At 36.1% G+C, this 16,233-nt stretch overlaps 3 protein-coding genes across 12 annotated transcripts in view; 2 read left to right on the top strand and 1 right to left on the bottom strand.

Moving 5' to 3' along the window:
• The window catches only part of LOC127836879 (uncharacterized), a 339,553-nt gene that overhangs the window by 500 nt on the left and 322,820 nt on the right, over positions 1-16,233 (top strand). Inside the window, exons 2-5 of one of the 3 annotated variants that reach the window (XR_008028962.1) lie at positions 1,348-1,493; positions 2,264-2,432; positions 2,891-3,056; positions 4,377-4,844. Coding sequence is in view for 1 of the 3 variants with exons in the window: in XM_052363530.1 (XP_052219490.1) it covers positions 1,357-1,493; positions 2,264-2,432; positions 2,891-3,056; positions 4,377-4,468 (564 nt within the window). In the remaining 2 variants the exon portion in view is untranslated. Of the gene's footprint in view, positions 1-1,347; positions 1,494-2,263; positions 2,433-2,890; positions 3,057-4,376; positions 4,878-16,233 lie in introns of those variants that run through there. The other 2 variants (XR_008028963.1, XM_052363530.1) reach the window with 2 other exon arrangements.
• The window catches only part of LOC127836852 (probable serine/threonine-protein kinase tsuA), a 404,515-nt gene that overhangs the window by 152,921 nt on the left and 235,361 nt on the right, over positions 1-16,233 (top strand). The gene's annotated exons all lie outside the window — the stretch shown is intronic.
• LOC127836850 (endoplasmic reticulum transmembrane helix translocase-like) overlaps positions 10,860-16,233 on the bottom strand; it is a 55,146-nt gene continuing 49,772 nt past the window's right edge. Inside the window, exons 26-27 of one of the 2 annotated variants that reach the window (XR_008028951.1) lie at positions 11,514-15,090; positions 10,860-11,367 (exon numbers count right to left, since the gene is read on the bottom strand). Coding sequence is in view for 1 of the 2 variants with exons in the window: in XM_052363472.1 (XP_052219432.1) it covers positions 14,983-15,090 (108 nt within the window). In the remaining variant the exon portion in view is untranslated. Of the gene's footprint in view, positions 15,091-16,233 lie in introns of both variants that reach the window. The other variant, XM_052363472.1, reaches the window with a different exon arrangement.

The raw sequence follows: 16,233 nt of genomic DNA, 5'->3' as shown, positions 1-16,233 counted from the left end.
GATTAGCTTGTGCGCATTGCACAGGCTAATCAGTGTGCACAGGCTAACTTATTTGACATGCATTAAGCCCCGTTTTCCCTAAAAGCAGCCAATATGTACATATTTCAATGATAAACACTAGACTGACCAATGTCGTCTTACAAGCTGGTAAATACACACGCTGCAGTAGTAGAGCATACGCTCCTAAGCATTCGTCGTCTGCAGTGCAGACAGGCAGCGGTAATCGTTCCTAGCGTAGTGAGTTACCGTCCTTTGCGTAGCTAAGCACATAGGGAGTTGCAATACAATACATGCTCTGTAAATTTAGTCGGCCGTAAACGCGATCAACTAATTAAATTACCCAGGTGCGGTTAAGATGTCTAGATTACAATTCATTAACAGATTATTGGTGTATGTCTAAAACGTGCTTATCCTTATGTGAGCTTGGGGAACTGATTTACTACTGCATTCACAAAGTGACTTGTTTATTCCTGTTTATTCTTGTTTGCGAACAGTTTTAAATGTACAGCACCAGCATTAATACAACCTTTTTTTCAAATTGTGATATGTATTTTGTCTCTTAAAGAAAACAAAACTGTTAATGCTGCTAAATAATCTTGATCTTTCTAATTTTCCCTGTACAACCTGCATGTTTTCATTACAGCAAACACACTTCTTCACCTGTCAATACATTTATAGATTGAAATAATGAACACATACATATAGGATCTAGCACGAGTTGTCATATCATACCATATTTTATTAAAAGAGTTCAGAAATTTTGTTAGTAAGCGAGCCTTTGGTTAGCTTACTAACGAATTTTCTGGACGAGTTTAATAAAATATGGTATGATATGACAACGAGTGTCAGATCTTTTTTATCACATGCTTTTAAATGAGCAAATTAAATAAATATTTACGCAAACATAATGAAAAAATCCCGAAATGTTGTTTACATTTCTTGACGTCATTTGACGTTGCAACGTCATTTCAGCAAAATAACAAAATGCGATTGGTCAATAAACGAAAACTAAGCCAATAAAAACGCTTTAAAATGTTGTATTACACATGTGTAATAAAAAAAAAAATGTTATGATTGTATTACATTGGAAACAGGGTATAGCATGTGATAAAAAAGCGTTTGCAACACTTTTCAATACCTTTCAACGCTTCAAAATGTTTATTTGGAAAAAAAAACGTGTATGCATACAGTTAATAGGAATGGATAATTATATACATGTATACACATAATAAATGCATGTCTAAGAGATGCATTGAGCGCACATCTAAACGGGTCGGTCGGTAAACGGACAACGTGTTCACACTTTGCGCAAATCTATGTATACGTGGTTATGTTTGTATAACATAGGCACCTAGGATGTCGAAACAATTACCGGAAGCGGAAATGGAGCGTCTGAAGAAGCAGCTGGGCTTGGTTCCCCACCCCTCGGGATACGGCGCATTCCGGGAGATGTTTAAAGGGGACAGGGAGGTGGTGTTTACTTCACTGACAAGGTAAGTCTCAGTAACAAACTGAAGTTAAATCTACTTATGAGCCATTCTCTTATAAAAACCAGGCTTAAAATGTCATACCAGATAAGCATGTATCGTCATGTCACGTAATATGAATCACAAGTCTGAATGTAAAGTTAAAGTTCTTTATTTAAGATAAACAAATAATTTCAAAACCAAAGTAAAAAACACAAAATGAATATTTCCTAAGAGAAGGCAAGGGCGTGTGTTATCTGCATATTTTGACGAGGTATTTATACCAATTTCGTTACATACTCGCCTAATTCGTGACCCACGCCTGTCATCAAGTAATGGGCGTCAAACATGTGAATTTTTCCGTTCTTGGACAGATGACATATCTTCCCACCGGACTTTAAGCCTCTGTACTCGCGGGTCTCCATTTAATTTGACATCTCCAATTTGTATTCACACCTGGAAAACGCATCGGAATGTCGCTTCTCCCCGCTTAATGTGCCTACTAACTGTTTCTATGCATTTAACAAGTCACGATACTTTTAGGTATAACGTAGAAAAGACCTAATTGTATGTTATGGCATGTTGATTGCTTTGTTTTCGTTTGGTATCTTAATTACTAACCGTCTTTATTTAGTTATAGTGTAGTTATTTATGATTTTGTATGTTTCTTGCCTGTGTATTATAATTTGATTATAAAATTACTAACCCTAATATAATTACAATTTGATTATAAAATTATTAACCCTAATATAATTTTCTGTGTTACGTCACAGTCATCATTCTGAAATGTTCAATAGTTTTGTTCTCTACACGGGTGAACCAAATAACTTCTCCGTCCCCAGCCATGACGGACCTCGCTCCACGGCGACCAGTATATACTTCCTGTTGACACAGCCTCACTGCGTCACGTGGCACAAACACCTGTCAGACGAGGGATTCTACTGGCATGCTGGTGGAAAGGTCAAGGTCAGTAGTTGTGGAAGTGCAATTGCGGTTCTTACGGGGTAAGATGATTTGCTCTTTCGGCGGGACTTCAATTGCAATGACGTCATAATAACGAAGTCATTTCGTAGTTTGATTCATGGACACTTTCACATTTCTTTCATGTGAGCCTCGATCAGACAAACGGAGATTAATGCGTGTGCGAAAAGTTTCGTCCACGATTAGCCTGCGCAGTACACACAGGCTTATCAGGGACGAAATTTCCGCCTAAAATGGACATTCGCTAAGAAGAGCCTTTCTTTAAACGAAAAATACCATTAAAGCGGAAAGTGACGTCATTGATTAGCCTGTGGCTAAGTTCTTACAACTTTAACTCATAAGAAATTGATCTCACGGATATTGTTGTATTTCTCACTATTTTGGAGAATATACACACCGAGTTTACTGTTATGTACACAGTATGTACCACTTTCCCCTGGTAGGTACGGATGTTGACGGACGGCGGGAAACTGTCGAGTGTCACACTGGGGGACGTTGTGCGCCATGAAGACTGTATGGGGCAGGCGATTGTGCCGCATGAAACGTGGTACTGCGCCGAACTACAGGAAGGGGCGGCCTACGCGCTCTACAGCGCCGTGGTGACGCCGGGTGAGTAACGAGTAAAAGTAAAGAGAGCTAAAGACATGGGTTTATAGTGTGATAACGATACTTTTCTCATCTTCAGCCTAAATTCATAGTTACCACCCGATCACCATGCAAGTTCTCCGTTTACATTCGGGGCTATATGCAGCCACTTCATATTGGCTTATTTCCCTTACAGGTAACAATTTGTGTCTTGTTCTGATAAAACTGGGCATAATACATATGCGTAAAGTGTCGTCCCAGATTAGCCTGTGCAGTCCGCACAGGCTAATCAGGGACGACACTTTCCGCCTAAACTTGATTTTCGGTAAGGAGGGACTTCTTGAAACTAAAAATACCATTAAAGCGGAAAGTGTCGTCCCTGATTAGCCTGTGCGGACTGCACAGGCTAATCTGGGACGACACTTTACGCACAATAAATGAAACACAGTTTTCTCAGAACAAGACAGGTTTATACTTCCGGGTGGAGAGCTGCAAGCGCGGAATTAATGATTTGATTAAAAATCGTAGTCTTAGATGGCTTCGAAACAAGGACCATCCGATTCCTAAGCCAGTATCTTATCACCAGATAACTGTCTCACGGTTTATGTAGTAGGGACGGCTATATATAAAAAAGTAAATTCAGTGTAGTCGCTGCTAAATTCTCAATAATAGAATTAAATACTGACATGATGTCAGTTGAAGTGCGTGCTGAATAGTCGCCGAACATTGTTGGATTTGTTTGCCACTCAACAATGACTTCGACTTCTGATGAGTGGGAATTAATTCACGAATGTGTCAGCCATATAATTTAATAGCCAGCCATCAGATCAAGAATTGGCCGATCAATAAAGACAACGCAATCATTATTTTGATTCTTACATATTTTGTGAGGTACAATAATATGCATGAGCCTATATGTGGTGTTAAGGTATAAAGTTGAGTTTGTTCAGATGTTTAGTTAGGTTTGTCTGTATTGAAGGAAAGCTACATTTTAAGGTATTCATCCAATCACACTGCATGTTAATGACCTTTCAAATCATAGTATTTTATTGAAGGACAGTTGTATTAAGCTAACCATGTGTTGATTAGATCTACATTAAAGACGCACGTTTACGCAAACAAAAGTATAATGGAAATTATGGTTTATGCACTTTTTGTAGCATAGCAAAAAGCAAAACTATGTTAGTTATTTGAGTATATTTTACAAAATATAATGACAACAACAGAACTCTCCAAATTATTAAATCGATTCGCGTAGCAACGCTTTATGATTTTCAGGTTTTTAAATCGTAATTATTTGAGTATATTTTAAGTGTGTACACTCGTGTTTTTCCTTTTGCCCAGGTTTTGAGTTTCGAGACTGGATCGCAGGAGAAAGGGAGGCCATGTTGAAAGCCTTTCCTCAACATCATGACGTAATTATACAGTTCACCTGACGTCATTCAAAAAGTCAAGCAACGTTTACATGACGTCAACACAAACTTAATGGAACGTCATCATGCGAGATCTTTACATTGATTTGATTTTATTAAAATTGGACTTCCAAGGACGGTCTGAACGTCAGTGAGAAACTGTTACACAAACCATTTGAATATAGGAATACAAAAATTCGTGAAGCAAAACCACGAGAGACATTATTACAAACAATCCAAGGAATGTTTATTTGCACACATCCGCTAGTTGTTCATTGAAGGGGAGAGCCTACACTTAAACATAAAACTGAAGACCTGATATTCCTTGGTATATCCATGCAAAGTGAATGAACTGGAAAGCTCTTTTCTATTTTATGCAATATATGTATGCCTGATAAAGGTAATAGGCCTTATTATAATGCAGTGCTTGTTATTTGTTGTCTATACATGTTTTGAGAATAACTAAAATACTTTATGTTTCATGGCATGTTAAAGTGTGTTTGTGTACCCTTTCTGGTAATGTGGCTATTTAATCAATCAATTTCAGTCAAATTCTTGTTTGTGCGTACACGATGAGATTACCCTTTGAGGTTACACTTTGGTTTTAAGTATACCAACATCATTAGCCTACTCTTTGAGATTACACTTTGGTGAAAGTATACTACTATCATTAGCCTTACCCTTTGAGGTTAAACTTTGGTAAAAGTATACCAACATCATTAGCCTTACCCATTGAGGTTACACTTTGGTGAAAGTTTACCAACATTATAAGCTTTACTCTTTGAGTTTACACTTTGGGGAAAGTATATAAACATCATTAGCCTTACCCTTTGCGGTTACACTTTGGTGTAACTATACCTACATCATTAGCCTTACCCTTTTAGGTTACACTTTAGTGAAGTATATCACCATTATTAGCCTTACAATTTGAGGTTATAATTTGGTGAAAGTATACCGACATCATGAGCCTTTCCATTTGAGGTTACACTTTGGTGAAAGTATATCAACATCATAAGCCTTACCATTTGAGGTTACACTTTGGAGAATGTATACATAAATCATTAGCCTTACCCATTGAGGTTACACTTTGGTGAAAGTATTCCAACATCATAAGCCTTACCCTTTGAGGTTACACTTTGGTGAAAGTATATTAACATCATCAGAATTACCATTTGAGGTTACATTTTGGTGACAGTATACCAACATCATTAGCTTTACCATTTGAGGTTACATTTTGGTGAAAGTATACCAACGTCATTAGCTTTACCATTTGATGTTACATTTTGGTGAATGTATACCAAAATCATCAGCCTTACCATTTGAGGTTACATTTTGGTGAATGTATACCAACATCATTAGCCTTACATTTTGAGGTTACACTTTGGTGAAAGTATACAAACATCATAAGCCTTACCCTTTGAGGATACACTTTGGTGAAAGTATACCAACATCATTAGCTTTACCCTTTGAGGTTACACATTGATGAATCTATACCTACAACATTAGCCTCACCCTTTGAGGTTACACTATGGTGAAAGTATACCTACAACATTAGCCTTACCCTTTGAGGTTACACATTGATGAATCTATACCTTCATCATGAGCCTTACTCTTTGAGGCTACACTTTGGTGAAAGTATACCTACAACATTAGCCTTACCGTTTGAGGTTACACTTTGATGAATCTATACCTACATCATGAGCCTTACCCTTTGAGACTATACTTTGGTGGTAGTTAACAGACACAATTTTAATTCTTCATTTTTGTTGAAGACTTTCATGTCAACTATATTTAATGATAATTTTATACAACTTAATAACTTAAGCCGCAGTAACCTTGGAAAGAGGTTGTCGTCAACAAAATAAGTCAAATTTTACAACTTTCTGGACTGTAATTGAATTAATGTATGGGGAATTCATTTAAACAAGAGGGCCTGAAAGGCCCAAAGTCGCTCACCTGAGATAAAAAGAAATGACCTGTTCTTTGCAGCCCAAGATAGCAATGGAACAAATGGTCTAACCAAGTATCACGGAGAATGAACAACAAATGGCCCCTTGGCGGCCATGTTATTTTAACAGACCTGAACCATTTTTTTTAACTCTTCCAAGATATGTCCAAATTTCATGAAGATTGGGAAAAAATGTGTCTTCGAGACTGTTCACGTGTTGTCACTATATACATATAAAGAAAACTGCCCCACTCCCTGGCGGCCATGTTTTTTCACTGGTCATGACCATTTTCAAACTTGTCCGAGACATCCACATAACTAATGTTTTGACACAATTTCATGATGATTAGGCAAAACATGTGACTTCTAGAGTGTTCACAAGCTTTTTTACTATATAAATATCAGGAAAAAGACCCCCCCTGACGGCCATGTTTTTTTACCGATCAAAACCATTATCGAACTCAACTGTCCTATCCAGGTGTGGTAGTGCGGTCTCCTTCGCTTACGCAAATGAGCCGGTCACAGGACGGTTACAAGTTATGTAACTTTGTAAGCACTTATGTAATGCGAACATATTTATTTGACAAACTCTTATTTCCGGTCAGGATGAATATACTGACTTGTTGTAATTCAATTATCTAAAGGCGTTCAGTCAGGGACGCCTAAATACACTCAAAGAATTTATTTATATGTGAAAACCAAGGCAGCTTAACAAAATAACTAATTTTTTATTCCAAGAACTCGGAAAATGAAGAACAATGACAGAACATTAAGAACTGGTACAAGCCAAGTCTAAAGAATCTAAGTATCGTTACAAAAATAAACAACATACAGCAAATACCTTAATGAATGTAAAAAGAAATTCAAAATCTGTATAAAAAAACCCTGATATAAATATAAGTTACTGTTAGTCTAGAAAGTGCTTCAAAAATCTAGTTTACAAAATAGCTCTTATTTAATCTAAAGAACAATATTTATGGAGAATAGGAAACTTCAGTGAATCAAATGTAAAAATAAGAAAAATATACTACAGTTATTGAAATAGAATATAGTCTTTCTAATTTAGAAAATGATAAATAAAAATAATCTAAATAATAAGGATAATTTAGAAAATAATGCTGGTGTTAAAAATAATTTAGAGATTAATTATTTCAAAATTCCAACCTTTTTTAAGAGCTGTTAACTTTTCAAGAAAGCATCAAGAGGTGTTTAAATCAGCCCAAACAGCTTATTTTATACAGTTCAGAAGAGATCAATGGCAGAGTAGTCAATTTTCCCTCAAAATAGTGCATTTATCAATGATCAATATCTTCCCAAATTCCAGCGCAGAACTAAATATAGATTACTGAACCAGGTTAAACAAGGGAGATAAATACTGCATAAATACTGCAATATCATGGTCATGTTGTCTTTCTTTCAGTTATCTCTTAGTTGAAAGACCTATCACAAGTGTTAATGACTAAAACAGTTATGTTAACTATGAAAATTCTGTGTTATGAAAAATTACATAACACAGTTAATGTCACATAATATTGACATAATAAAACCAAACTTTACTACACAGGAAACCAATGTTCTGAACAAATTTAACTATTAAACTATAGCCATATAAGGAAAAATGCCCCGCCCTTTGGCAGCCATGTTTAAAGCCAAGGTTACCATTTTTGATTTCATTGGGACATATCATCTGAGCAAGTTTCATGAAGATAGGAAAATAAATGTGGCCTCTAGAGTGTTAACAAGGTTTTACTATAGCCATATGAGGAAAAATGCCCCGCCCCCTGGTGGCCATGTTTTTCAACCAACGGACATCATTTTCGAAGTCGTCCAAGATCTCATTGGGATGAATCTTCTGACAAAGTTTAATGAGGATCGGACAATAAATGTGGCCTCTAGATATTTAACAAGATTTTGCTATAGCCATATATAGCCTTATAAGGAAAAATGCCCCGCCCCTTGGCAGCCATGTTTTTCAAGCAAACGCAACCATTTTCGAACACATCCAAGATATCATTGAAACCAATATTCTGACCAAATTTCATGAAGATTGGAATTAAATGTGGCCTCTAGAGAGTAAACAAGGCAAATGTTGACGTCGCACAACGCACGACGGACAAAAGACGATCACAAAAGCTCACCATGAGCACGTTGTGCTCAGGTGAGCTAAAAATAACTGAACAAACAGCATAATGCTGTCAGTTTAAAATATGTATTCCTTTGTCGAAACATAAAAGCATTTTTGCAACACACTTGTAATCAGAGAATGTCTGTTGTTGAAGTTATAACCAAGACAACGACCTTTTTATATTTATGCCCCCCTTCGAAGAAGAGGGTATGTTGTTTTGCACATGTCGGTCCGTCCGTCAACCAGATGGTTTCCGGATGATAACTCAAGAACGCTTACGCCTAGGATCATGAAACTTCATAGGTACATTGAGCATGACTTTCAGATGACCCCTATTGATTTTGAGGTCACTTGGTCAAAGATCAAGGTAACAGTGAATCGTTCTTGGATGCAGTTTACGTCAACATTTGCAGATTATATTATGTTCTGGTGTCCTGAGGTCTCCATCCCCACCAGATTGTTTCCGGATGATAACTCAAGAACTCTTACGCCTAGGATCATGAAACTTCACAGGTACATTGATCATGACTGGCAGATGACACCTATTGATTTTGAGGTCACTAGGTCAAAGGTCAAGGTCACAATGACTCGTTCTTGGATGCAGTTTAAGACAACATTTGCAGATTATATTACGTACTGGTGTCGTGTGGTCTCCGTCCGTCCACCAGATGGTTTCCGGATGATAACTCAAGAACGCTTACGCCTAGGATCATGAAACTTCATAGGTACATTGATCATGACTGGCAAATGACCCCTATTGATTTTGAGGTCACTAGGTCAAAGGTCAAGGTCACAGTGACTCGCTCTTGGATGTAGTTTAGGACCACATTTGAAGATTATATTATGTACTGGTGTCGTGGGGTCTATCTAGGAGGGCTAGCGCTGTCCCAAAATTTCTTTGAGCAAACCAGTTTTTTGTTTGGTGCACGAAACTGGTTTGGAAATCATCGTATATATACATGTATTATCAACTTGTTATGCCCCCCTTCGAAGAAGAGGGGGTGTATTGTTTTGCACATGTCGGTCTGTCCGTCCACCAGATGGTTTCCTGATGATAACTCAAGAACGCCTAGGCCTAGGATAATAAAACTTCATAGGTGCATTGATCATGAATGGCAGGCGACCCCTATTGATTTTCAGTTCACTAGGTCAAAGGTCAAGGTTACAGTGACTCGAAACAGTAAAACGGTTTCCGGAATTTAACTCAAGAATGCTTACGCCTAGGTTCATGAAACTTCATAGGTACATTGATCAGGACTAGCAAATTACCGCTATTGATTTTCAGGTCACTAGGTAAAAGGTCAAGGTCACAGTTACTCGAAATCGTAAAATGGTTTCCGGATGATAACTCAACAATACTTACACCTAGGTTCATGAAACTTCATAAGTACATTGATCATGACTGGCAGATGACCCCTATTGATTTTCGATCACTAGGTCAAAGGTCAAGGTCACAGTGACTTGAAACAGTAAAATGGTTTCCGGATAATAACTCAAGAATGCTTACGCCTAGGATCATGAAACTTCATATGGGCATTGATCATGACTGACAGATGACCCCTATTGATTTTTAGGTCACTAGGTCAAAGGTCAAGGTCACAGTTACTCGAAAGAGTAAAATGGTTTCCGGATGATAACTCAAGAATGCTTGCGCCTAGGATCATGAAACTTCATAGGTACATTGATCATGACTGGCAGACGACCCCTATTGATTTTCAGGTCACTAGATCAAGGTCACAGTGACAAAAAACATAATCACAAAATGGCTGCCACTACAACTGACAGCCCATAAGGGGGGCATGCATGTTTTACAAACAGCCCTTGTTTACATTACTGTTACAAGTAATATATATGAGGCTTGTCTTGAGAAAATGGGTCTACTGCCCTATTCAGCCAGCATAGTTTCAGACCAGCCTGTGCAACAGGCTGTCTGGTCGGGAACTACCCAATTCGTTAATAAGACCAATCATTTTTTTGTGACTGTCGCAGACAGCGTAGCAACTGACCAGACTGCCTGCACACGCAGGCTGGTCTGGAGCTACATAAGACCTATTAATGCAGGACGCAGTTCATATATGTTTCCCTACAAAAGTAGAATGAAATCAATGAAACTATATCACAAAGTCAATTCTGTAACACTAGAATTCATCTCCTTTACCACAAACATGGATTTAAATATACAAACCATTGCAATTTATCATGACAGTAATCAAGTTTCATGTTAATACGTAAAAGCTATCCGTGTAAAAATTGGGGCCATACATTCTGTCCATACAGTATCACACACTGCTTTGTATCTACTGTCAGGTACTGTGCTGTGAAACAAATCAACAATTTATTAATTCATAGAAATAGCTCTTGCTGTTTATTTTCCATTTAGTACAATATCAATACAACAATTTATCAATAAATTAAAAACAATGACTGTAAACATGTCATGAATCTGCATGACATGAAATCCGCATACACCATGTAGTACATATAGCATTACATACACCATGTAGTACACATAGCATTACATACACCATGTACTACACATAGCATTACATACACTATGTAGTACACATAGCATTACATACACCATGTAGTACACATAGCATAACATACACCATGTAGTACAGCTTAGTTTATATACATACACTGCAGTACAACATAGTATTACTTGCAGCATGTAGTACAACATAGTATTACATACACCATGTAGTACAACATAGTATTACATACACCATGTAGTACAACATAGTATTACATACAGCATGTAGTACAACATAGTATTACATACACCATGTAGTACAACATAGTATTACATACACCATGTAGTACACATAGCATTACATACACCATGTAGTACTGCATAGTATTACATACACCATGTAGTACAACATAGTATAACATACAGCATGTAGTACAACATAGTATTACTTGCAGCATGTAGTACAACATAGTATTACATACACCATGTAGTACAACATAGTATTACATACAGCATGTAGTACAACATAGTATTACATACACCATGTAGTACAACATAGTATTACATACACCATGTAGTACAACATAGTATTACTTGCAGCATGTAGTACAACATAGTATTACATACACCATGTAGTACAACATAGTATTATATACAGCATGTAGTACAACATTGTATTACATCCACCATGTAGTACTACATTGTATAACATACACCATGTAGTACAGCTTACAGACACCATGTAGTACTACATTGTATAACATACACAATGCTGTTCAACATATTTTTACATATACAATGCAGTACAAGATAGTTTTACATTCACACAGATGTACGACCTGCAATGGAAGTACACAGATTGGTCTTGATAAGGTCACAGTGGTGTTTTCTCACCATTTTGGGAATGGGCAGTGTTCATTGGGAAAATTCACGTGTTGCTACTAAAATTGTATTTATTTGTGATGATGGTAGTTTTAACATTGTATTTTCTAAAGTTTGACTCACAAAGCTGGATATGGAGAATAACTTTCTATTGCAATTTCTATTTAAAAACATTGTTTTTTTTAATCTGTATTTATTTGGGAATTTTGGCAGTAATTTGGGAAAAATACATACTTTTTTGAGATTGGGAATGAGGTTGAATTTTGGCCCCAAATTTTACCCACACCAAAACACCACTGATGAAAAAAAAAACACTCAGGTGTAATAGCACTTTATGACAATATACAACATTTGTTGTTGAAATTCAGTCATGTTTGAACTTAATTTTGAGGTTAAACAAGAAGGCAAAAGGCCCTAAGTACCTGAGACCCCAAGGAACTTGACAGTTCTGATAAGGTAGTGTTCCCATGGTTTCACAAAAGAATTATAAGGAAAACAGTTGTAACACCAGGCATCCATGTTTTGAATGAACAAAATTGTTTTTGAACTCATATATCCTCACAACAGATTTTTAAATCTCTTAACAAATTTAATTATTAGTGGGTCAAAAATGTGACTCGAGTGTTCAAATGGTTTTACTTAAGCCCTATAAGGAACACTGCAATTCTATCTTGCAGATTTTTCAATTGGCTATGATTTACCTCTTAAAATTCACAAAACAAAAAATACTTTCCCTTTTCCAAACAACATATACCGGTAAAATAAAAACACCACCAAGATGTGTAAGCATTTTAAGAAGCAAGAATTTAAATATAAAAATATATTTAGAATAAATAGGTAATAATAATTCATATATCTTAACAATCTAGAATTATTCCAGTATTTGTTTAATATATATTTTCAGCATGAATATAAAAAAGTGTTTAAGTGCTTAAAGTCGTCTTAAGATAATAATAATATTATTCAATATGAACTCTCTATATTTTGATTAAAAAAATAAACTCATCAAATCATGCAATACTGTTTTGGTTAAAAAATAATAAATAAAACTCACTTTCATGTGAAGATTGAATATGACATCAATCAGAACTGTTTTTCTTTAAAACAGTGCATTATAAGGATGTTCACCTTTTGCATTTTTATTTTTCACAAATTCTTAATAAAACAGGCACTAACATACATAATTGGATCATATAAATTGTTTTACAACAAATCTGGATGCTAAATTAAATTTATTTTAAATCCCCCCAAAATTAAACGTTGTGACCATGTCCATTCTTGTATGAACACAGTTAAAAAGATGAAAAATACAATAACTGTTAATGAAACAAGTCATGAAGAAGTCATTATTATACTTTAAGTATCCACAGAATATTAAAAAATATCTATTGAGAACCTGCAATTATCAATTTTGTTTGAGATGATCACCAAAATGATTTCACATTCCAAATTCACATACAGTCTTTAAACATGAAGTGTTGACGGAATACGCTAACATCCACTGCTCAATATATATTCAAACATGCACTTGGAGAAGAACTATTTAAGACGAAGTCTTCCGTTCTAATCCAAATCAAACTTGTGTGTATGCAATTGTTGTATGTTTCATGTGTAAATGCATTCTTGTTTGAAATAAACACGTTTAAACTAAACATGCCCTACAGTCAAGCCATTCTTAAAATTTGGTCCCCAAAAAGGTCATTTGGACTCACATTATTTCTGCTTAATGTTCACCATCAATAATTCTATAAATGCTAAAATGGCTGAATGTTTGACAAATAATAAGGGGTAGGTGAGTTTAAGCTCGAATCCTGCCATATGTTTCATCTTGCAATTCATAATGAAACAAGAAAATTCGTTGAATTGATATCCCCCGCCAATATGCTTCTGGACACAAAAGTGTTATATTTGACAGAAAAAAAAAGCATTTTTAAAAGATACAAAGGGCCATAACTCCGTTATTAATGGATGGTGTACAATGCCATTTGGCGTGCATCATCCTGTTATCCATATATATACTCATACCAAGTTTCAATGAAATTCGCCAAAGCACTTCCAAGACATGGCTCCGGACTGACGGACAGATGGACGGACAACGCCAAAACAATATCCCTCCGCCTATGGCGGGGGATAATAATTACTATGGCCATCGCCCCCACCCCTCATCTACATCCGGTTTGAATAATTCAATGGTCAGTTACTTGCATTATGGCACATGTTTGTATCCTCATAAATGCTCAATCCCTTACATAAGCTTGCTTTGAAAATAAATGAACAAACAATGTGCGCATAGATTATGTTGGATATTAATACGTTTCGTGTCTACGACAATTCAGTCTTTACAAAATCATACATAATCATAAATAATTGTTCATCGCGATACCAAATTCATCAATCTACCCACACAAGAAATGGAAATTAACATAAAACAGATAAAAAAGATTTTGCAAAAAATGATGAAAACTTATTGAAGAGTTCATAACCATGAAAATCTTAATTTTTACAAAAATGCAGATACCAGTGTTTTGATATATTGCAAATGATTTATTAAGTAGCATTTTTCTCAATAACTTAAATTAACAAATACATTTCATGGAAAGAAAATAAAACTTTGAAAAAATAACACATTGATTAAATTATTGTCAACCAATGAAGGATCAAGCCAAGCCAATCAACCGAATAATCATACAGATTCCACCAGCCATACACCAGTGCAGTCCATGATATACAAGTAACTCTCTACACCAGCCATACACCAGTGCAGTCCATGATATACAAGTAACTCTCTACTCACACACATAAATAAGCTGCGCTCTGAGAAAAAGGGGCTTAATGCATGTGCATAAAGTGACGTCCCCTATTAGCCTATGCAGTCCGCACAGGCTAATCAAGGAAGATACTTTCCGCCTAAAGTAGATTTTTTCCAACAAAATACTTTTTTCAACAAAAATACCATACTATTGGAAAGTGTCTTCCGTGATAAGCATGTGCAGCCTGCACAGGCTTACCTGGTACGACACTTAACGCACATGGATTATGCCCTTTTTTCTCACACCCAGCTCCAATGAATGAGTTAAAATCCTAGATGAGATCTAGATGAAGTGCTGTCGTTACCGCCGCCTCACTTTCCCCGTTCCGCACAACAGCTGCAGGGTTCTGTCTATGACAAATGCGCCAACAATGTCCGCTATGACCACTGCCATCACAGTATTGCGAAACTGAAACCAACGTTAAACCAAACATACAGTAATTTCCGGGTTAAAAGTTGCAAGGTGTATAAGACGCCTCAGTTATTTTAAACATTCTTTTCTAATTGTGTCCATATATAAGACACACTGGAGTATTATACGCTCTTAAAGTACCTACAATACATTGCTCTACAATAACAGCAGTTTTATTTTTTTTACCATTTTGGGAATGGGGCCGGATCCCTTTGCATGGATTGGGAATTATCGTGTACTTTTGCCTACAATTGGGAAATTTATGTTTTTGATTTTATGCTTACAATTACATTAACATTGATAATAAAAGTGATTTCAATATTATATTTTCTAAGGTTCAACTTATACAGCTAGATTTGAAGATGATTGACATGTTTAGACTTATTAAAAATATATTCGTTTTTGGAAACCTTCATTTGGCAATTGTTAGGACCCATTTGGGAAAAATATTTTTTTTTTCCATTTTCCTACCAGACCCAAATTTGAACAACAACAAGAGCTGTCTCAATCAGAAGACATGTCCCCAAAAAACGCTTTTTCAAAACCTAAGCACAGATTTCAAAACCAAAACGCGGATCCTAAGTTCAAGGTCAAGGTCAAAGGGGTCAAAATTTTTGTTCGTATGGAAAGGCCTTGTCCATATACACATGCATACCAAATATGAAGGTTACATATGAAGCAACATAGAAGTTATGCACATTTTTGGAAACCTAAACGCAAAAGTGTGACGGACAAACGGACAGTGCACTCACTATATGCCCACTTTCGAAGGCATTAAAAAAACCTAAAAGGTACACATTTGCCATGCGCTTGACTTGATGTTGCAGCACAATTTTTGCGGGCTTTCAATCAGGACAAAGAATCAACATAAAATACCTGAGCTCCGCTTATTTGAAGCTAGGATTTGCTTACTTTGCGTATACATTAAAATTCATAAGTGTTCTTCGGATTAAAAATTTAATTATGCACATTTCAGAATTCATCAAAACATTAGATTTGTGTGTAACCAATTCAATGATAATTTCTTAACACGCCTTACGTGTCGAAACAATTTCCATGAGGATAATGGTTGCCATCATCAGTCTCATAAGTAACTGGCAACGATTTTTTTGTGGAGGAGTTCATCAAAAAGACAAATAA

Source organism: Dreissena polymorpha, chromosome 7, assembly GCF_020536995.1.
Source record: "Dreissena polymorpha isolate Duluth1 chromosome 7, UMN_Dpol_1.0, whole genome shotgun sequence".
Classification (NCBI taxonomy): domain Eukaryota; kingdom Metazoa; phylum Mollusca; class Bivalvia; order Myida; family Dreissenidae; genus Dreissena; species Dreissena polymorpha.
Note: the sequence above shows the minus strand (reverse complement) of the source record. Positions and strands in the feature narration are given on the sequence as shown.